The sequence below is a fragment of the Camponotus floridanus genome, unplaced genomic scaffold (genome assembly GCF_003227725.1).
Source record: "Camponotus floridanus strain SB8 unplaced genomic scaffold, Cflo_v7.5 scaffold62, whole genome shotgun sequence".
Classification (NCBI taxonomy): domain Eukaryota; kingdom Metazoa; phylum Arthropoda; class Insecta; order Hymenoptera; family Formicidae; genus Camponotus; species Camponotus floridanus.
The window spans coordinates 1037758-1060679 of record NW_020229792.1 but is presented as its reverse complement, the minus strand read 5'-3'; the positions used below and the strand labels follow the sequence as shown (position 1 = coordinate 1060679).

At 30.2% G+C, this 22922-nt stretch overlaps 1 protein-coding gene and 1 long non-coding RNA gene across 2 annotated transcripts in view; one reads left to right on the top strand and one right to left on the bottom strand.

Moving 5' to 3' along the window:
- Positions 1 to 22922, top strand: part of LOC109610226 — a 58874-nt gene that overhangs the window by 3333 nt on the left and 32619 nt on the right. The window lies entirely within an intron of this gene.
- Positions 10625 to 22922, bottom strand: part of LOC105254412 — a 74720-nt gene continuing 62422 nt past the window's right edge. The window contains exon 3 of the mRNA XM_020028491.2: positions 10625 to 12205. Within this exon, the coding sequence (XP_019884050.2) occupies positions 10883 to 12205 (1323 nt within the window). The 3' untranslated portion in view covers positions 10625 to 10882. The remainder of the gene's footprint in view (positions 12206 to 22922) is intronic.

The window sequence follows — 22922 nt, the reverse complement described above, 5'->3', positions numbered from 1 at the left end:
TTTAGTCACGAAGCAGATAGATTTTCTGCATGAATTATTTTGGAAATACAATTTTTAAGATTTTATATCAAATATATAATATAAAAAACGATGCAGGATTAATTTGAAGATTAATTAAATTGATTTACAATTATAACACGTTCACGTTTGCTCTTTATATTATTCAAAAGATAGAATTTGAATTGAAGCAGATCATAAAAGTGATATTATATATGTGGATTTTGAAAATCTTATATCACAAGTAATAACTTGATAATATTAATAATGTGATGCGGATAAAGTTTTCAAACATGATGTAAAAATGTTTTTAAAATAATTCCTAGTTTTATAAATTAACAAATTAATTTTTAAAAGCCAATTTTAGTTAATTTTTTAGATATATTTATTTTTAGCAGTGTCGAATAGTGGTTTCTCCTAATTAATAATATTATTCGAAATATATGGGAGTAACTAATGATTTTATAGTTTATTCAGATTGGAACTCGATCTGTCCTTCGCAAGATAATTTCTCCTTCAAGGCATATTGTAATCACGCATTAATTATGATCACGCTGGATGTAAAATAAGTTCAAATAAATGTGGCTTGTCGTGTAACAATCTTGCGCTGCGTCATTATGAAAAAAAACAAGGGCCCAATTATTTTCCCTTTCTCCTTCATTCTATTCGCTTCTTTTACCTTACGTGTTCATCTACTATTTTTCGTGTTTTTAATCAAACAGTACCTCTACATCCGCGACGGATAATCTGGTATTCATAGCATATTTGCAAGGAGAAATTATCTTCCGCGAATAACTCCATATTATCATTTTGCTCAATCATCTGCTGCTGCGCATTCTAACTTGTGCCTCCAATTGCTTCTTACTAAAGCCGAATAAAATTAGCAAATTATGAACTAAACATGATATGAGTTAATCATACGAAAAATAACTTGAAATCATTAATTGCGAGTTATAAAAATAATACAAATTATTTACAGTTAATCTTATATTTAATTAAATATTTAATAAAAATTATTTGATAGAATTATAATCAAATTTTGCACACATATACAGTATATGTGTCAATAGATTAAAATTTTTTGGGAATAATTTTATGCGAAAGAGAAACATACTTGACTATTATTTCATTTGCAATATTGAAAAATGAAAATTTTTATCTTTTACAAATTTTAATTATTTTAAAATTTGTACAAGTAGAAAAAGTAGAAAATTATTTTTAACTATTGATGCATTTGTGATAATGAAATCTATAATGTTTCAAAGTAGAAACACGATTTTATAAATTAAGATATCAGGTTTATAAAAAATAGTACGAGACTAATTTGGATAATAAAGGGTTAACTTAGCTGACTCACAAATTGTCATCGTGACGCGTTTGCATGTTCCTTGTACGTGTTGAAAAGATAGGAATAGAACTAAAGAGGGTCGTGCAGACGAAGGACGTTATGTAACAAGACGCTTCTTCACCCACGTCCCGACACCGCGTGACGCAACGCGAAAAGAGTTTGTCGAGTGGCGCGTGTGCTAAAATTACGCAGGCTAATATACGCACCGGTGTTACGTTCTTAATGCGTATCGACTATCGTTGAGCCTTTCTTGGATTTCTTGTCTATCTTAAATCAATACATTTTTGACAAATTTTTTCTGACAATAAAGAGAATATAACAACGTAAGCTGTATGTATATATACAAGATTCTAACATATAATATGTTTTCAAATTATTTTTATTTAAATATTAGATTTTTGTTTCTCTCATACATCTAAAATAAAATTTAAATAAAAATTAAAAATTATTTCAAAATATTTTCGAAATATATACATATATACATGTAATTCTTAATTCGGAAACCCTAACATTTTTCGAAGCAAAAATTATTTTCCTTTTTCAATTATTACGGCTGAGCAGATATATAATAATATAAAGCTTCTTATATTTATTTAAAATTTTGTATGGCATATTAAATTCTGATTATAAGGAAAATGCCTTATCACTTTAAATTTTAAATAATATATATTCAAAATCTAAAATGATAAAACATTTTGTTTATAATCAGAATTTAATTTAATATGCCACACAAAATTTTAAATAAATATGAAAAGCTTTATATATTATATATCTGCTCAGCCGATTGTAATAATTGAAACGGGAAAATAAGTTTTGCTCCGAGAATTCAAGAAAATATTCATGGTTCGCGGATTAAGGAAATACCCAGAAAGTGCAACAAGTTTGCTTGGACAGGCGGATAAAAATTCACTTGACTTCATGCCGCAGCTGCCTCGTCGAGTGAAATAACCGGCAATGTGAGCATGCACGAAGTTTAAATCGCTTCGCGTAGCATGAGTGCAACGAAGTGCACAACGAGTTTACTGGAGATGTCCAACGACTTCTTGTTATCGCAAGCGAAGTATTACACTTTTTGGAAGACTGTCACAAGTCAAAGAAAATAAAATATCTTCTAGAAATTTTTGATTTTTAATAGAACTTTAATAAAATTATGTGAAACATATAAATTTTCGGAGATAAGATCGGCTTTCAATTTAATTATAACATTATACTTTTTGATATCTTATAGAGTCAGAAAAAATTGAGCGTAAGAGAATCGCCTCAAGATATTTAGGATTATAGATTTCAAGCCTGTATAAAACACCTTAGTATCCACCAGTGCGTATCTTCACTAATTTGAATAATCAAACCCGACATATAATTGATAAGTATATAAAGGATATAGCGAATTGAAAATTTTTAATGATAGTAATGACACTGATAACAACTATGGAAAGGTATCATCAGCACTACTTCATTTAATAAGTGAAGCAGTTAGAGTGCAGACAGAGTGAAGCAGTCTCATACACCTGTGCATTATATGTCTATCTTTAAAGTTTGATACGGATATAAGTACAGCTTAGAGTTAGAAATGTTGAAAACACTGCAGGGTAGAGTCGATTATGATAAATGTCTGTGATAATGAATAAATCGTGGCAACTTTACGCGTAAAACGCGTGCAAAATCCTACTTACAACCTGTTTGACTCGATGAGCGAGGAAACTTATACATTAACACGTATGTATATCATTAAAAATACATTCTGATGAAAATTAAAATTATTTAATGTGCATTGTGATTTGATATAGAAGTTATTTTAATATCTTTAGTCTCTTATAAACAATCTTACGACAAAGTTTGAGATAGAATTTTATAGCTAAAAAAATATATACATTTAAATATACTCACAAATATATTAAAATATGTATTTTACACATAACGTTATAAGAGATATATTATAAAATTATAAACAAAATTCTCTGTCTTAAATTTTGTAACAATTTGTAAATTGTCTACAATAGATTAAAATATTTCTCAACGAAAATATTAATTATTTAAGAAAAATATTGCTATACATCGGATAAAATATATATTAATATTTATATTTTAATATTAATATATATTTTATCTGGTGTATATTAATATATATTAAATACTAATATTAATATTTACCATGTATTGTCATAAAAATAATGAAAAAAACACAAACAGACTAACGTGCATTTTTTGCATTCAGAAAATTTTCGAAAAATTTAGTCTTTAATTTGTCTTTTTAATTAGATATAAAATGTTCTTAATTAGATATAAAATATATCGTTTTTACGCAAAATTTTATTAAATTACATAAAAAGAAAAGGATCGCAAATGTAGCTAAAAATGAAGATTCTATGAATTTATTTATAAAATCAATTATATCATTAAACAAGGGTACATATTCCTATGTAAAGTATATAGTTTCGTTCGCGAGTCGAGAGTTTAAGGCAGAATGTATTCATTGAAGAATGTTAATTAAAAAACGTGTTTTGCAGGTCAAAGATCGAATTACGGTTATATTAATAGAGATGATTAGGATCATGATCCATAATCACAAATGGCTAAGTAAAAAATTGACAATATTTGGAACAACACACAATATATACACGAATAATTTCACAAAATCTTATTACTGATGCATTTTTTTTCGCAAACATTTTCAAAAATAAATTTCATTAATACGGAAAGTTGCATATTAGTACAGTATATGTGTTTATATACACATATATACGAGTATATCTATCAGAATTTATTAGATTATTTATAATTAAGATAAAATATAATAGAATCCCATCTATAGATTTATGTGTTATATATGATACAAAAAACACTTGAAAGAATACAAAATATAAAATATGTACATATAGAAATATATACATACACAAAATATGTACATACAGAATATGCAATTATGTATTATGAAATTATGAACAGATACACTTGTCTTGAATTTTCTTGTCGATTATAAATAAGCAGATTTAATTTAAAGGAGATTTAATATAACATGTCTCTATCAACATTTTATAATAAATATTTAAGAGGTAAATTCTTGCACATATTAAAATTTATAATTTTATATCAATTATATGAAATATTTTTATGCTCAGAATTTTAATGTGCAAAACTAAAATATAGCATTAGAAGTTTAACTTGGAAAAAAGTTATGTTCTAACGGTTAACATTTTTATACGGAAAATATGATTACTAAAAGACAATTATTTGAGGGGCATACAGGAATTACGTAAATACAGGGTAACGAACAATGCACCGCAATCTACGTATTTTTCCCGTGCACAGAGCGACTTTTATGTTTTATCGTGGCATCGATCATTAATTATAGTACGGGACAACAATGGGAGAAGATGTAGACAACAAAAGAGGGCATGAGTCCCGCTCTATATTCTACATGTTTTCATATTTCTGCATACTTGCAAACTACACATGTATATACGCGGGCTTAATAGTTTCCGGCGTGTGTTTTATACTTATTTACGTCACGAAGATGCCGATAAGCCGCTTATTTTACATTAAGAGCAATGACATATAATGATATGCTTGTAATATAACCATTTTATTATAATAACGAAAATATTTATACGTGTTATATCTATGCTATTCAGCACGCATAAAACATATTAAATAACATATTGTACGTAATGTTTCCACGAGAAATTTTATAACAGTTTGAAATATTCCGACAGTGTTTGCATTGATAAGTTTGATATACATCCTATATTACGTGTACTTACCCATTAATGTTTCGCAAACTCTTGTACCAACCATTTCGTTGCTAGCATAGTGATTATAAATTCATATCCATAAATAAATTGATAAATTTCCTGATTAAGATTTATTAATCAAAGAGAAAATTTATTTTTTTTTTCGTGATGACGTCAATTTTCAATGTTGAAAGTGCGTTACAATTGCATACTTTTTATATGACGTTTGGAAATTTTTAATGCATATAGAAATTAATAACTGTAATTTATAACTTTTGAAATTTTATTTAAATGGATGTAAAAGATTTTATTATGAATATTTATGGAATATTATTATTGTAAATTATGACATATAATAATAATATTTACTTGATCGAGGCTAAAATAAATTCTGGAGGATAAGTCACGAATATAATAGAGAAAATGAAGAAGGTAGAATTATTTAAATAAATATATAATTGCCTAATTGTCAAAAAAATAGTATGGAATTTATATCTAGAAATGTGTATGATTATTATATGATAAGGTATTAAGATTTAATAATAACGCAACGTTTATATATTCAATAATATTTCTTTTATTACTTCTAAAAATTATATGGCGACGATATGGTGGGGTCCTGCATTTAAGAAGTGAGAGAGAAAATGGGGAGTGCATTCACGAGAATTGCTTGGATTTATAATCAGAAATTTGTTCTATCGATTTGTTGATCATATTTCATTATTCGCTCCTGTCCCTTCTCTCTCTCCTTCTTCTTATCTTTTTTCGCGAAAATGATGCTCAGAAATGTATTTCCCTGGGAAAATGGGATAGAAAAGAAAAGAGGTCATGGAGAATTTCGAATTACATGGTAATATCGGAAATTCATGGGATATTTTGCTTAGAAAACAAATCATTCTGGGACTGTACTATTTTAGGTATTTTGTTTGTTTTACATTAAGCATCCGCAGATGAAAGATTTCATCAGCACGGTCTTTTATCATTTTATTAATTAAATACTCGTTTATAATCTTAAGAAGAACGTTTCAGTCTATGGGAAAATTAAATATATATTTCAAAAAAAAAAGAATGGCAGTGCTAGACTGGTTCTGTTTCAACCTTTGAATCTGGAATCATGCCGACGATGCACGATCGTGTTTGCGTATTATTTTATTATTAATAATTAACTGCATTAATTATTCCATATAACATAATTCTTTAGAAATATAATTTTAGTTTAGATTTTTTCAACTAAAATAAAAAATATCATTTTATATGTATTACGTTCCAAGCTAGTTTTCTTCAATTTTTCATTTGCATTGTATAGTTCTAAAGCATTTTTTATTATTTTGGATTTAAGCGACATGGATGAGAGTTAAATATTATAATGTCATAAAAATATTTATAATGTCATAAAAATATATTGTCTTTCTATTATTCTCTATTATTCTCTCATCTTTAAAATTATGAGAAATCTGGAAATATATAATTACATATATAAGGACAGCATAATGATATCCCTGCAACTTAGAAAGTTCTGCTATCCATGTCGCTAATTACTTTAATAATTAACCGTCTTGATAAGCATCACGTTCGCGCATCCATGTGCATCTTCCCAAATTTTACAAACTTTATCTCTTTGTTAAACTCGTACAGTCTAGAAGCACTAACTCGTAAGTCTTTTATCCCGTCAAATGTTTATTATTTCATTCGCCAGAACTTGTATACGTTTATTTTATTGAGACAATTTAGAATCTGTTGAAAATATCAATGATTCGGTATTGAAATTCAAGACAATAATAAGAGAAAAACCTTTCTCTTCTGCCATAAAAGTTTATCAAATATAAGAACGAGAAAATATCGTATGCTTTATGATAGCATATTTATTCCGCAAAAAAATTTAGTCTCATAACTGAAGAGTCCACTATCATTTTTTTTATAGGATGTAACAATAAGACAATGCAAATTATTTATATAATAATCTTATTGTTTTATGCTATAAATTTCAAAGATTTTAATTATAATCCTAATAAAATTTCGTGCGTATTCTGAAAACATTGAATGATTTAGCAAATAAAATGAAAAGAGCATCGAATAGTTCCATTATCATTACACTTTTTGTTACACTCTTTGCATATATGTATATGTACTTGGTATGCTGAATTTAAATGAAGAACACACGTTGTTACGACGCGAAGTGGTCTAATTTCAGTTCTGGCGGAAGCAGTAGTTCACTTTGCCAGTGACTATTATCAAATGTGCGACATGAACTCTCTGCCATGCATGGGAAATCAACTTGCTTTGAAATAGAACATTTGAATATTAGCGTGAAATTATAGACGACCACCTGTCGCATTTTATTAAATAAATTACTGAAATGATTTCTCTCTTGGAACAGAAATACGAGACATTATCATGTATTTTCAACGGATTCTACAAGACAAACACAACGCACGTAGAACACATGATCGATGATTGATGAATAATGATCGTAAACTTATGTACACTGGATTCAACTGTTTACAATAAATAAGTCTTTAATAAATATACCACTATATTAATAGATCGCTTCTACAAAAAAGAAAAAAAATCGCAGTGAGATTGAGGTTTTTTTCACAGATACATCTAGATTCGATGAAACTCTTAATTAGAAAAACAAGGAGTCATGATGATTTTTCGTTTATTTGACAATGAGTAATTGAACTCTTCGAGCGGTAATCGAATAATTTTCATAAAAATTCAAACTGTATCGGGCATCAACATAAATGAGCGCAGTGTCATTATTAAACTCGTTATCAATCAATTCCATTTCGAAATTTCTTTTGACTATATATTTTTTGAAGATAACATTAAAGCTAATTTCATGAAATTGAACTAATAAAGAGTTAAAACTTACATATTTAGCAGAAATTTATAAAAGTGTATGGAGAATAATTCTGTTAAATATTTGTTCCGTTACAGATCTGTTCTAGTCTACAATTAAATCAATTACTTGCTCACGATAATATTTTGATTGTTTGATTAAATCTTAATTATATGTGGCAAATTTTGATTATAATATGATGGAAATAATTTAATATAATGGAAATTATCATTGAGACTTTCTAATTTTTACATATTGTCAATCATCTTGAAACGAATTGCGAAAATAAAATTGAGGCGCGAGGAACAATCGTCGAGTAAATAAAAATTCGAGAAATCAGCACGTACAATTTGCGATTTGATCTCCTTGGTACAATAAAGAAAAATCGATCACTTCGCTTCGTTATAAATACTGAGATTACATTGAACAAATTTACTTTATACGGTTCGGTAAATTTTAATACATATAATTTTATATTTATATACACGTCATTGATAAAAGTATCACGTTTTATTGCGAAATCAAAAGTTTAAACTCACAATTTGACTAATTGCTCATAGAAATTTAGCATTTAAATAGCTGGGCTCGTTTTTTTTTATATATTCTACAATTTGTATATAATTTATACTAATCAAAAAAGTTGTATATAATTTATACTAATAAAAAAATTATTTCATTACGAAACATTACATTAAGCGTAATCGGAATTCGCTTAATTTTATATGAGAAGCGTAATTTACGAAACTATTAATTTTTATTGAATAGAATTTTCTTAATTAGATTCGATTTCTATTACCGTCTCGAGAACAATTGCATTTCACGGTCGAATTGATTTTATCGCCTACATCTCTTCCTTCAAATCGCTTATTGTCTTGCGCTGTCCCTCCCGGTCCCCTCGTTCGCTAAAATACCTAAATTATTAATTTCTTATACTTATGCGCTAATCGCGCTAATTAGGACGTAGTTTTTGCCAGTAATATATTATACAAGAAGCTTCTTCTATGTAACAATGTACATGGCGAGACGAGAGCGGTTTATAACAAATTAAAAGAAAAACTAATTATCATTTTGTTCAACATCTATCTAATATAAATATAATTTTGAACAACATTTTAATTCGATAATATTATCTGCAGATATTATGCTAATTGGCACAAATATTAACACACACATGTTTCGCTTTTAATTTTTTTATGTTCATTTGCTTCTATTTGCTGTCATTATATATTATATTTTTCTAAATTTTTTATTTACATAGTTTATTCGATCGAATTTATTTCATACTTGTGTCTATGTTAGATGAGAGACAGTTATATAGATATTAAAAATACGTACCTAAATTGTCATGTTAGAAATATGCTCTGTAATTATTAAAACTATCGAAGATCATTTCTTTTAATGTTGAAATATCTAAAGACATAGATTATCATTATTTTCATTATTTATTTTGAAAATATTGTAAAATTATATTTTTTTTAAATATGTATATATATTTTTTCAAAATATATACTCGATTATAAAATATTTTAAAAGCATAATAACAGTGCTTTTTTTAGTATTTTACAAACAAATTTTATTTATAAATAAATTTCGTTTAATTATTAGAAATTCTTTTAAATTAAATATATTTTTATTTTAAAGAGAAATATCGGTCTCTCAAAAAATCCACAAACAAAAGAAACTAAAAATTGCACATTATATAAATTTATATAATAAAAGAGTTGTAATCAGAGAATATTTGTTTCTAAAATCAAATGAAGATTATGGAAACTATGTAAAAGATATGCAATTAACTCATTCGCCATGCCCGTGTACGATCTTCGTGACTTGTTTTGCCGTCGAGAGGGAAGTGTTTTGAAATTAAAATCGTATTTCATGCTCATTATCCGGCCGTTTGATACTCTCGATCCGTTGCGACTGGTAATTATCCCTTTTCGGATAATAAGCGTAAGAAACACTCTTTAGTCGGCACGCTCTCGTCTCTGCCTGAACAAGCGAGACTGACTTTTCGCTTCTATCAATGTTAATCGAATCTTGAACCGTCTCTCTCACCACGTAAATCTCGAGGATCGACATAGAAACAATTTCTGTGAACAAATTTCATCATTAATCTTTAACTTTAGCAATAAAGTGCTTTTTGTCTTATGAAATGCATTATTCATAAATATTGAGATAATATGATGTTTTAAAATTTATTAATAAATAACTTTATTATTAAATTATCGATAATTTTTTCGCGTTTTATATTTCCGTACAAAATTTTCATTATTTTTATTTTGTCTTTTTAACTGTTTCTCATATATTTAAAAAAAATAATTTTTTCTATACAGAATATATAGAAAAATATTTAGATTCTCTTGATATTGCGCGAGTTAAGAGAAACTAATCAAAAAAACAAATTAGAGTATTTTATAATAAATTTTATAAATTTATATAACAAAACTAAAATCTTATTTTTATACATATTCTTTAATCATGTCTGATAAAAAAAGAACATGTACATAATAAGTTAAAAATATTAAAAGTAAATTTTTTTATTCTTTATAGAAGATTATAGAAATTTTAATAATTTTCATTCTCTAATAGAAAAGATATTTTTAATAATCCACTTAATTAAATTTTTAAATTGTATATATGTAAAATGTAAAATTTATTATTTATCAAAATATTTTTAAACACAAAGTCATAATTTCACTGAAACCGCAACCATATCGGTCCCCTTATATCGCGAGTATGGAAACTTCGGCACGATATCATACACCACATGTATACTTGTCGTATACGAAAGTGGAGTAAGTTGTAGTACGTATAGAGTGATTTCTATATACACATAGTTTACAATGACATTCGCAGATATCCTCCTACCATTCGAAAAAATGAGAAACGTCATATTGCCAATAGTTTCATAAGAAATTTTGTAGTCGTTCTCGGGATTGTCTCGATCATATTAGAACCATTGACATCCTACTCGTCCTGTCTGAATGTCGTTTCCGCAATCGACTCTACCATTTCAGTCGTAAATTCGCTCGTGACGGTTGAGAGCGATTCCTCATCAACGAGCGAAGAGTTCGACAGTGAATTTGTAGAGTTTTCGGCCGACTGCCAGAGCAAGGACGAAGAGGAGGGAACTGACGAGGATGTAGGAAGTTGAGGAAAAGATGTGGCATACCACGCGCTCGTGGTTTCAGGAACTTTGGTAGTCGACGGGAGATTTATCTCGCTCATCGGCGTCGATTTCGCTCGACCCAGCGAACTTGAAAACGACTTTCCTTTCCTAAGCGAGCTCATCGGTCTCGTGACGTGATTCCTCGAAGACGGCGACGGTTTCCTACGGCCAGAAGACGGCGAATTCGACCTTCTGGCGGAGGAGGGAGCGGTTGACACACCAAGAGGAGACGGCAACGAGGATGATATGGCTGTCGAGACCTGCTGCTCTTCGCTGGTGGGCGTTGTTAGCGGCAAAAAGGTCTGGACTGTGCCAGACTCGTACTGCCTCCGGGACGGGACCATCGCTTTCCCTCTGCTCGGTGGACCCTTCCTCTTCGTCTTTTTCCCGTCCGTCAAATCAGGCTTTTTACTTTGACTATCGGCGATGTTGACGTTTGGCTTTTTCGCGTTTGATGTTGATGCTTTGTTCTTACCGTTGTTGAGATTTCCGCTGCTGCCGCCGTCGCCGCCGTCTATCCGTGACTTCCGCTTCTTCGCCGGTACCGAAAGAGCCTGACGTCTGCAGGCCTCCTCGCTGGCCGCCCCCTCGCAGGATCTTTTAGATTCCGGGGTGGTGATGTTGCTCATCTCCGAAGACGCGTCGATGTCCGTGGGACTCGTGGTAGATTCCTCGACGACTCGGCACTGGGGACCAGGCTGCTCGTCCGGTCTACACCGTCGCTTCCGCTTCTTCCTCTTCTTTCGTTTACGGCATCTGAAGATGTCCCTGTTGTCCTTCTCTTGAGGCGGCAGAGTGGGACAGACGGATTGTTGCGCCATGTTACCGCCATGTGACAGATGACGATGATGTCGATGGCGCACGTTGTGTTGTGCGCCCAACATCCGCCTGTGAAGGGCTTCTACTCGATCAAACGGAGCCACCTTCGTCAACACTCGGGCATAGGCCGATAGTTTACCCAGGTGATGACCTCTAGTTACTATTACTTTCTTTGAGCGGCCGCGGCGGTCCAAGCCAAGATACAGCGTCTTTTTTGTCGTGGACCAGCGTGCCGAGCTGTAAGTGTTGTAATTATGTTGCTCCAAGGTTTCATTGAAGACGCAGTCGATTGTAAATTCGCGCTGAAACAAAAAGCAAAATAGTATCTTTGTAAAAAGCGAGCGTTGAAAGATTCTTAGTAAAATTAATGTGAGATGGAAATTATTGACAAATTCGTAAAATTCATAAAATTTTTTCTATTTTATGATTCTCTCATTTGATTTAGGAAAAATTTATGGACTTATGAAACTGTTTGGCTTTATTTCTAACATTATTTAAAAGTTACTATGATTATTTTCTCAATTCATTATCTCTGCTGCGAATGTATCCTTACTTTCTAAGTTTGTACATATTTCAAAATATAGAAAATATTTTTTCCTGATAAACAAATATAGGATATAGGAAGCAAATTGGATATTATTAAATATGTTTGGAAAAAATAATTTTTAAATATATAAATTTTATGTATTATACATAAACTCAAAAATAAACCTTTTATTTTGAAATTATATAAATTAAATATCATAACATATACATTAGATATCGCATAAACAAGTCAGTTGCTTTTTAATAATTTTGATAGTTTTAAAAAATATTAATTAAAACGGTGATACTGAAAAAAAACATTTATTTTAAAAAGAAATTATTTAAAAAATTAATTTAAAATTTATATTTTATATCTTATAAGGTAACATCTTCTTGAAGATATATTTTCGAAAATATCTACAATTTTATTAGATATTATTAATTATATTACAAGAACATAAATATTTTAAATATAAATATTTTCCTAAAAATATTTTTTTATTTATATGTTGTTTTAGTTGCCATCTCAATTAAGCTCTAGGGTAGGGCGCTGTGTATATCATGATGCAAACTCTCTACTTTGTTTCCTTGAGATATAGGCAATAATGAACGATGCACACGTGTACAAAATGAGGTTAACGCCAGTTAAAGCGCTAATTTTCTAGCAGAGTATTGAGGATAATGCGAAATCGACTGACATACTAATGATGATATACGGTAGACATTATATTTTATTGATTTCACGATTTCCATTTTATGATAACTTATAGAACGGAAATGATAATATTCTTGACAGAATATTATATTATTTATCATTTTATTATTTATCATATTATATTATTTATCAGTTTAATTGCGCAAAGATGGGTGGTCCCAGATTTCTCATTCTATTACAATGCATCACGGGCTTTCCATTCATATATATTTTAAATAAGGAATCAAAAAGGATTATAAACGGTTATTTATTATAAAAATACACTTAATTAATTTTTGCAATACATATGTTCGTAATTAATTGATCTATTAAGTGATATTAATTTGGAAAATTAAATTATATTTTTAATAATAATTTGATAAGAAAGAAATGTTATAAATGTTCGCCAGAATTCTTTTTGAAACGGAGTTTAAAGTTATTTAAAGAAGAGAGCTAGAAAAAAGTTTTTATTTTAGAAGAATTAAAAAAAAATTTTTTATAAAAAAAGCTTTTCTCATAGGTTAAACAACAACTCCTTTAAAGATGATTGCAAGTTCAGTAGATTATTTTGGCTACAATAACTCGAGTAATTTTGGCAGCTATTTTAACGATAGCGGAAGTACGGTGCAGATGCCAAGAATAATACACACTGCTATAATGTATGCAAAAATGTAGGTGAAATATTTGGAAGAATATCAAAATGTCATTTGATAAATTGAATTTGGGAGAAAAAAAGTAAAATTTCGTTGCGATTGAAGTATGACGGATATCAACTGCATCTCCAAAACAACATTTTTCTCTAATCTTTTTTAAATAAATATTTTTTACAGATAATTTTACTCTTTTCTTATCATTTATAAACTTTTTAATCAAATTAAATTTATTGAAGAAAATATGATTAAAAAAATACGATAGAAAAAAGAACTTGAGAGAAATTGCACAAAACTATAAATCTTCTACTAGTTTCGCTATGTAGGATGTATTATCAAAGGTTGTTGGTGTTTGATACACGGATCATTAAATATCTGTTACCGGGTTATCAATTATTCTCTTAGCAAAAGAAAATAGTATAGCGACGATGGCCGGTCAATGAGATGCAGAGGACAAAAATAAATAAACATGTAATCAATCGCATATCTCTTCTGGTTCCTCGAGGCGATTATTATTAATTGAGAATACTGTTCAATATATTTTTAATACATGTTTATCTGTATCAGGGTTCATCTGTATTAATCAATGTTTTTTTTTTAAATATATATTACGACTTTTGAGTCTAACCAGTTTTTGGCTTAACTATTATATAATAAAAACGTAATGAAGATATTTATTTAAGACATATTATTTGGAAAATATTATTTGAGGGAAAATTCTTGGAATATTTTCATTTTCATTTTCATAATTATATTAAACTTTACTTACTCATTATCGTCATTATTGATATTATTGTCGATTACACTTGCAGATTAGACATGAATCTATTTATTTTTCTATTAAAACGCATTTTAGCGTCACGATACACTATTCTTTCTACCATTATTATAATTAAATCGCTTTTTACGCAGTGTAAATTATTAACACAAGCAGACACCGGTTTTTGCGTCGCTCAAATGATTGCGTGGCTCGCTCGCAAGAACGGTAAGTGACATTTCGTCAATGATTGGTGAATTAACCACATTCTCGCGAAAATAATTTAATCGCTAATGATTGCGAATAATGTGGCTTTTTCCGCGGCGGAATTAAAATTAAATCGTTCATGCTTATATCACGCGCACTTATTGAAGAATCTGCGTAACAACTTAACTACCATTTCATACGCGGTTCTATTTTAGTCTTCTAGAACAAGAAAGCTCTTCCGTGCACTTCTGCACGCATCTGTGACTCCAATGATTGAAGACGCTGCTTGTCACAAGGAGGAAGAGTCGGTCAGCTGTTAGCACACTGACCGCTGAAACTCGGTATTCAAATCTCACATTAAACAATACTACGTATTGACTTTCTCTCAATTATCACTTTCTCATAATCTTCGGACATTAATAATGTCTGGCTTATATATGAATGATAATGTGTTCGATTGAGTTAAACCGTTGTTATTTGCACTCAATTACTTATTACGTAAACTTTATAACATTCATAATTCTCATGACGCAAATTTCATAAATTCATTTGTAAACAAAAAATAGTTTATTTAATATGTTATTGTTTTAGTATGTAATTATTTTAATTTAAACTTTTGGATTTCCATTTTGATTTTATCTTAGAAAAATATATTTTAATGCTAATTTATAATTTAAAAAATATTTTATAGTACAAACATTAAAAATAAATATTTTATTTACATAAATTTCAATTTAAAATACATAAAAGTTATTTCATTTCGTATTTTAATACAACGATGTTCTTCAAAAGATGTAATTTGAAAGCGCAAGCAATAAATGCTTTTGTGTTTCATTCCGTGCAATTAACGAGGTGCAATCGAGTTGATGATAATAATTAGGGTCGTCATGATAACGAATTGCGGATAATACTTTATCGCGTAATTACGGAGCTGAAAAACATTGAATGTGTGTGCATATTTACACGTACATGTGGAACCAGTTGTTGGAAGAGCCTTAGAAATGCTGCCGATCATTCTTTATATTGTTTGATAATGGAAGGGGATGGGACGCTTTATTAATATATAGAGAAAATTTTTTTAAAGCAAGACTAATATACTATATTAAGTTATTTGTTATGCTCATTAATCGTAATAATTAAATACAAATTATTTCCGCGTACGCAAATAATTAGCTTTTGTTAATAAGAAAAAATATTGAAATTGAAAAATTTGAAAAACAATCTTTTGAATTTTTTAAACTCTTAATTGCTTTTTTAAATGTCACGTAAACATTTATCAGTGTAGCACGTATATCGTCAGTTTTCATAAATTTTTAGCAATCATCTTAAATTGTTCCTTACATTTTTTAAACAGATAAATCAGATACAAATTTTGTATGCCATAAAAGTATATTTAATATTTTTTTTAATAACTTTTATTATATATAAAATATTTTTACATTAATTTCAAACATATTAAAATTTTTTTTTTAAATCAATGAGTTAATTTAATTTTATATTTGTAATAAAATCAATACGATTAAATTTTAAAATGTCTCATAATTAATTTTCTTTTTTTTTTTATTATGAGATAAATATCTTTTCACATTTTTTTCTTTAGCCGAAATGATTAGAGATCATCGGTGGATATAAATATGGCATTGCGTATATGGGTTTTGAAGCGGTTTTGGTAAAGGAACCGTTGGGATAAAATTTATTTCGGTCTTATAATCGCGTCACGGTAATTTGTTATGTATATCGATAAAAGAAATGCGTTACATTTAATCCAATTATTGAATTAATTGCGTTATTAAATGCTAATCTTCAAAAAAGACTATAATAAGGCACCGCGTGTTAATAATCATAAATCATTGGATTAAATCTTTCATTTCGATTATACGTTGTAGTTGTCACACATATTTGCGATATTACCGGATTTACATTTTCACGAACGATTTTTGAGTTAATAGTGTGACATTCTGGGACCTTTCCTCTTATAATTTCGTGCAGGAACATGACATTCTTCTCATTTTTTTTCGATTTAGCACAAGCTAATATACTAATTGCTATTATTTTATAAAGAATTATGAATTATTGTTTGATATTCGAATATTAATTGACAGAATAATAATTTAAAAAATATCAATAAAAATTACTATCATGTACACTCCATCTGATTTTCTTATTATTTTCTCTTTTCTTGATATGTGCGTATATTAATCACTTTTTTTCCATTTATTCTGAGAAGCGAGATATTTATCTTTATGATTAATATGATCATTTACCAGTTGTATTGCTCTATGCATGAAAAGGCGGAGCTATAAAATGATAGAATCGAAAACATATGTACATATGTCGTATGCATGTTGCACGTTAAACGTCAAACGTTGCGATCGTAATTTTGCTTAGCAGAAAATCCAAGTTGTAAAGATCAATGTGTGTGTGTGTATGCACGCTATTCTCGATTCCCAATATATCAAATAGCTGTTAGTCTATAACTAGAAAGGGAGATCAAATAGCTAGTCGAAAGAAAGATTTGTATTTCCAAGAAAAAGAGACGGATCCCGGATCTTTTCTCTCGTGATAAACAAGATTTTGTCCCATTGAAAATATGTTTGAAACGGAGCAAATTTAGCGCACGACCGATATACGATTTTATTGCGATATAATCGATTTACAATGTTACGGGGAACAAAATTCTCGAGAGGGAATGACTCACGGAATCGTATACAGGTTGGTGATCCTTGATGTGAAAGTTAAGCGCAAAACGATGTTTGTTCTCTTCTCGATAAAGTCGCTAATTTTGATAAAGGATTTTTTTTTGGTCGTCGTCGTTTCTCGAGACGCGTCGCGAGATATCGTTCGGTTGTATATTCAAACGAGCGGATTTACGGCCTTGGTATTTGGATCTGTGGCCGCGAGCTGACTTGGTGAGATCTCTCCAGTCACGCAGTGTATATCTCGTTTCGACGACGCCAGAAGAAAAATCGTAAAGTACGCGAAATACGGCGTTAATGTCTATCATGCGAGATGTATTACCGAAGCGCCAGTGGTTCTTTAACGAGCGGCGTCGAGAGAGAGAGAGTAATCTTCTTTCCGTCAAATTGTCTTCTTAATCCCGACCAGCGACCGAGGTAATCGTTTTTTTTCTGGCGTCACGTGCCAGACACAAGGAAGACTCTGACGAGTATCCTGCTGCGAGATGTTGGAAATAAAATTCGCGTGTAATGCATAAAGGAGACTACAAAGAATATCACGTTCATTTCTGAGTAGCATTAAATGCACATCAGAATGACATAATTTATATTGACGTAACAATGTTGTAATAAAAAAGAAATTTTACATGTATGTGTGACATATCGTGGTAAAAATAAATTGTGAAATTTTTGTGAAAAATAGAGCAATTGATATTTAAAATGGAATAATAATAATATTCTAGAGATAAAAGATTAATTTGATGATTACTATATATTTATTAAATATTGGCCATTTTTATAATTTCAATAAATAAATTTCGATTCATTTTCGATAAATTTTCGAAACCTCGAGATTGTAGCTTTTATAACACGAAGCCTATCGATTTATGTTTGCCACATTTTGAGCAGCACAAAACATTTCGATACCATCCGGTTTCCATCACGAGTACCATTTCAAATCGGCTGATATTCACGATCCCATTCGCGCGATGATTCCCGCGGTCGTAAAAATCGGGAGAATTCTTATAGGACGAAAATTTGAAAATCTCGAGGAGGGAGCAAGGGTTATAGCCGCGAGCGTTCTCGGGGCAGGTTCCGCCTCCGTAGAATTATTTAGATATGCTTTCGAACGCCCACCAGTCACCCACAAGCCGCCAGTTGGCGCCGTCATTGTGAGAGGATCCCCGAGTTCGTTCTTTTGCTCCGAAATGAGATGGAACTCGAGAGTGAGTCTGTCTCAGACTGTGTCTGTCCCTTCCGCTCTTCCCCGCGTTCCGCCATCCGACACGGACCTATGCGCGGCGCATAAACGGCCGTCTATCATAATATTTGTGCTCGTGTCGGCGACTTGAATTATGTTGTAACGACTAGTCACGAGGAGTAGACGATCCGAGAGAAAGAGTTGCGTGTAACAGTATTCGTATGCGTGTATTAAAAGGGCGAGAGAGGCAAATGTGGCCTCGTGGGTGCGCGCACGGGCCTGATGTACGACGGGATCCGACGTAGGGACGTAGCACCGTGTCCGATTTTAACGAGAATCCACCCAGATTGGATGCTGATAAAATATCGAACGGAGAACTTCATCTCGAGTTGGAAGCGCGAGAAGGTCGGGAAGAACGATTCTCACGGATTAACCCTTTGATTATCTTGATAAATCAAACACGAGATTTCAACGGATCTCAAATATGAACCGTATCATATCCCATTTTTTTTTTGCTTTATTTGCGTATTTCGGGATTCAGAATTTGAGTGGTAAAATATTTTCTTCGATAAATTTTTTTTTCTTGATAAATTTTTATGAAATATAACTCTTGGTTTGAAAAAGAAATTATACAGAATAAATTGAATTTTGGGGAATTATCACTTATCGATGTATCTAATATTTACTCTACTTAAGATAATATTTCTAAAAGTAATGATCTTACAGATAAAAGAAAATATCTAATTTGAGATATAATTTATGAATTTAGATGCATCTTCATTACACACATGTTTTATGTTATATAAGACATAGTCGAAGATAGATACGTCCTACTAACCTAAACCTGTTTTTGGAAATATATAACCATAGAGATATGAAACTCTTATTTATTATTTCATCTGCATCGTTTTTAACTTTGCACTTAGAAGTATTTCTGTTTGATAATTATTGAGACGAAATTAATTTATCATTAAATTTTATTAGCATTCATGCCAATAAAACTTATTTAAATTATCATTAAACAGCATCAATAACGTAGAATAATAATTTTTAAAATTAATTTAATTTTTAAAAATTCTTTTTTTTTACTATTTTTAACTATAAAAAAATTAAGATTTAATTACATACATATAAATATGTGTGTGTCTCGTATTTATAAATGTACCTAAATATTATCCAAACATTCTTTAATGGTAATATTTTTTATTCTATTAATTTCCACAATTATATAAAATTTACGAATATTTTGTTAAAAGTAGATATAATTTTATTCTTAGAATTCTCGCAAGTTTTAAGCAGGGTGGTATCTAACAAAGTCTTGTACACTAAATCTATCTCAGGCATTTTGTAATTCGTTAAATCATGAAAAAATACTATAAAAACATCTCCGTGTGAGGGCATAATAAAATTCTCCTTTCGGAATATCTAGAAAATTTATTCATCGATGACACGACTGACAGACAAGGCGAGAAACATCAGTTCTCCATTGGCCGATTGTCACGCGAGAGCCGCACATGTGCGCTGAAATCGTAAAAAAAAAGGTTGCTTTGCGGCGAGAAAAAAAGTTGAGAATTGACTCACCCCGGGATCAACAAGTCTGAAGTCGCCTGGGTGTATTTATGTGCGACACCCTGTTTCTCGATAAGGCCGGCGGCTAATTAAACCTGAAGGCCGGTGAGCTACGAGAAACAACCCCCCGCTGTTGTTTGACGTCGAAAATGAGGGTCGAGAATTGTTTTCGAGACTTCGAACCACGCATTCAATGCTAAATGCGATCACCTTAGCACTTTTATCTTACATACACTGCATGTGATTATCGAATTAAGAGATTTAGAATAATTATTCATGTTAAAATTAGAATTAGAAATTCAAATAATTATAAATTATAATTGTATAATATATATAAACTGAGAAAATGACTATTCTTGCTAAATTAGATAAATGAAAGAAACAAAACCTTACAAAAGAACATATCTATATTAATATAAAATAAGAGATAAATAAGATGCATTTTCTTAGTCTATACTAAAATTAATAGATGTATTATTTCATCAACAACTCTCTAAAAGTGAATCAGTATATTATCACTGAAAAACAGTAAATAGTCACTGATTGCAGCAGTTATAAGTATAGCACTGTAAATCAGTGATATTTTATTGAAAGAATCAGTTAATAATTTTGATTGTTTCAATCAGTAATCTTTCTCAATATCAGTAATATTTTTTTCGTTATCGTCATAATATTAAACTATAATTCATCTTTTCATAATTTTCATTAAGTCGTCAGGTATTTATTTGTCCGACTTATATAAGATCGATTTAATATCTGAAGTCTCTCTATTGAGATTGTATCAGAAATTAAATCGAAGTAATACTTCTAATTTTATCTGTCGCTCTTTGCAAACTTTATATAATTCTTATGACTAAAACTAAATACGAGTGAGATAACGATAGCAGTAAACGAACGAACTAGCGATTACTGGTTTTACAGTGAATTTTATTTTAACTGACCATAATCAGTGAGATTAAAATACTCACTGATTCTCAGTGAAATTTTATTTTACCGTTTAAATTAGTGATATTTTTACTGATTCACTTTTAGAGAGAATGAAATTATTTATCTTCAAATTCCCTTTTTTACATTATGCGTCACGGATAACCGAATACTAATAGTAAAATTCAAACCAGACGGGAATAAAATCTTTAGCGAGCTTTATCGCTATTTATTCGGCTCGTTTGATTTTATTGAATCGTGAGTCGTCCAGAACCGCGGCGAGAAGGCAGACTCGAATTGCTTTGAGTATTCACCGAACCGCTATAACCGCTCGTGCTTATCTCCGGCTTGGCTCGCTTCGTCCGCGTGTTAATTTATGTACATCTACTATCTATCGCGATGGATAAAGGTTGGTCTGGAATCGCGTCTCATCAAGGGAGACCCTGCGGCAGCACTATTTATCGATTGCGTGGGCGGCCGACTCGCTCATATCTTTGCCCTCTTCTCCGCTACTTCGATGTAGAGCTTCTTTAGAGAAGGGTAAATATTGATGAAATTGACAAGCAATTCTGTATCAAGTGAATGTATCGGTCGTGGGAATCATTACGATACCGGAATTCGCGAATCAGAATTATTTCTACGGAAATTTTATTAGCGAAAAGTCAGGATTAAACTGGATGAACGAATCATAGAATGTTAAATATTTTTTTTTTTTTTTCCGATATTGATATATATTTATCTAAGATAACAAATTACATACTAATAAAAAATATATTTATATTGACTGAGGTTGAGGTATTTTATTAATATATATTAGTTCTTTTAAATTAAAAATATAGTAATTTATAGGTTGTCCTAGGTTCTCATCTTTATCATTTAGTTGATGAATAGAATAAATTTATTTTAAATAATATAAGATCAGTATTTTGTAAAAAATTAACAATATTACATAATCATCATATTAGTACTATATTACAAATATATATACAAATATAATTTCTAATATTAAAATAATATTGTGCTACATGCACTTGGTTTTATTTGCAATAAGATACATTCAATCCAATCGAGAGTCGTTGAAATGTAAAAATAAATGACGCTGTCTGATGTTCGCACTTCCCTTTTTGCACTACCTCCAGGTACTATCATGCGTTTCATGGCATTTTCTTCAGCGAATAGCTGGTTGAGATTGAGCCGAAGCCTCAGGGTGAACAAATTATGGGTTCGTAGAGAAAATAGTTTAACGATAATTCATTTTCGAAAATTTCAATATAATTGGTAGAATTCTAGCTCTTTCAACAAACAGTTCGAAATTTAAATTTTAAAAACAATTATAACGATTCAGCATAACAAATATTTATATATTTTTAATCTTCTAATAAATTTTTTTATTTTCTTTATTGAATATCTTCGTTAATTAGTTCTTTTACAAACTTGTAAATAAAAAATTATTATATATAAAATTGATCAAGTTACAAAAAGTTTAAAAAAAAAACAACATAACAATTGCACACATTTTGTACAAATAACAGTGTTCAATAATGTTTCTTTAATATAATACTCTGGCAATATTCTCGCAAATAAATGTTTACAGTGGAGAATCGTTGTATCGAGCGCATAGCAATCGAATACCGGTCAAATTATGACTCGAATGGAGGAAAATGGTTGTCCGTGTTCGATACCGCCGCCGAACATTTGCATCGTCGTGGGAACGATGGCATAATCCGATTTAAAGTCTCACTGCAGGTTATTTTATGACATCGATAAGTATCTTTGTGCTCGAAGCGGGACACGATTTCAAAGTAGTAGAGGAAGTA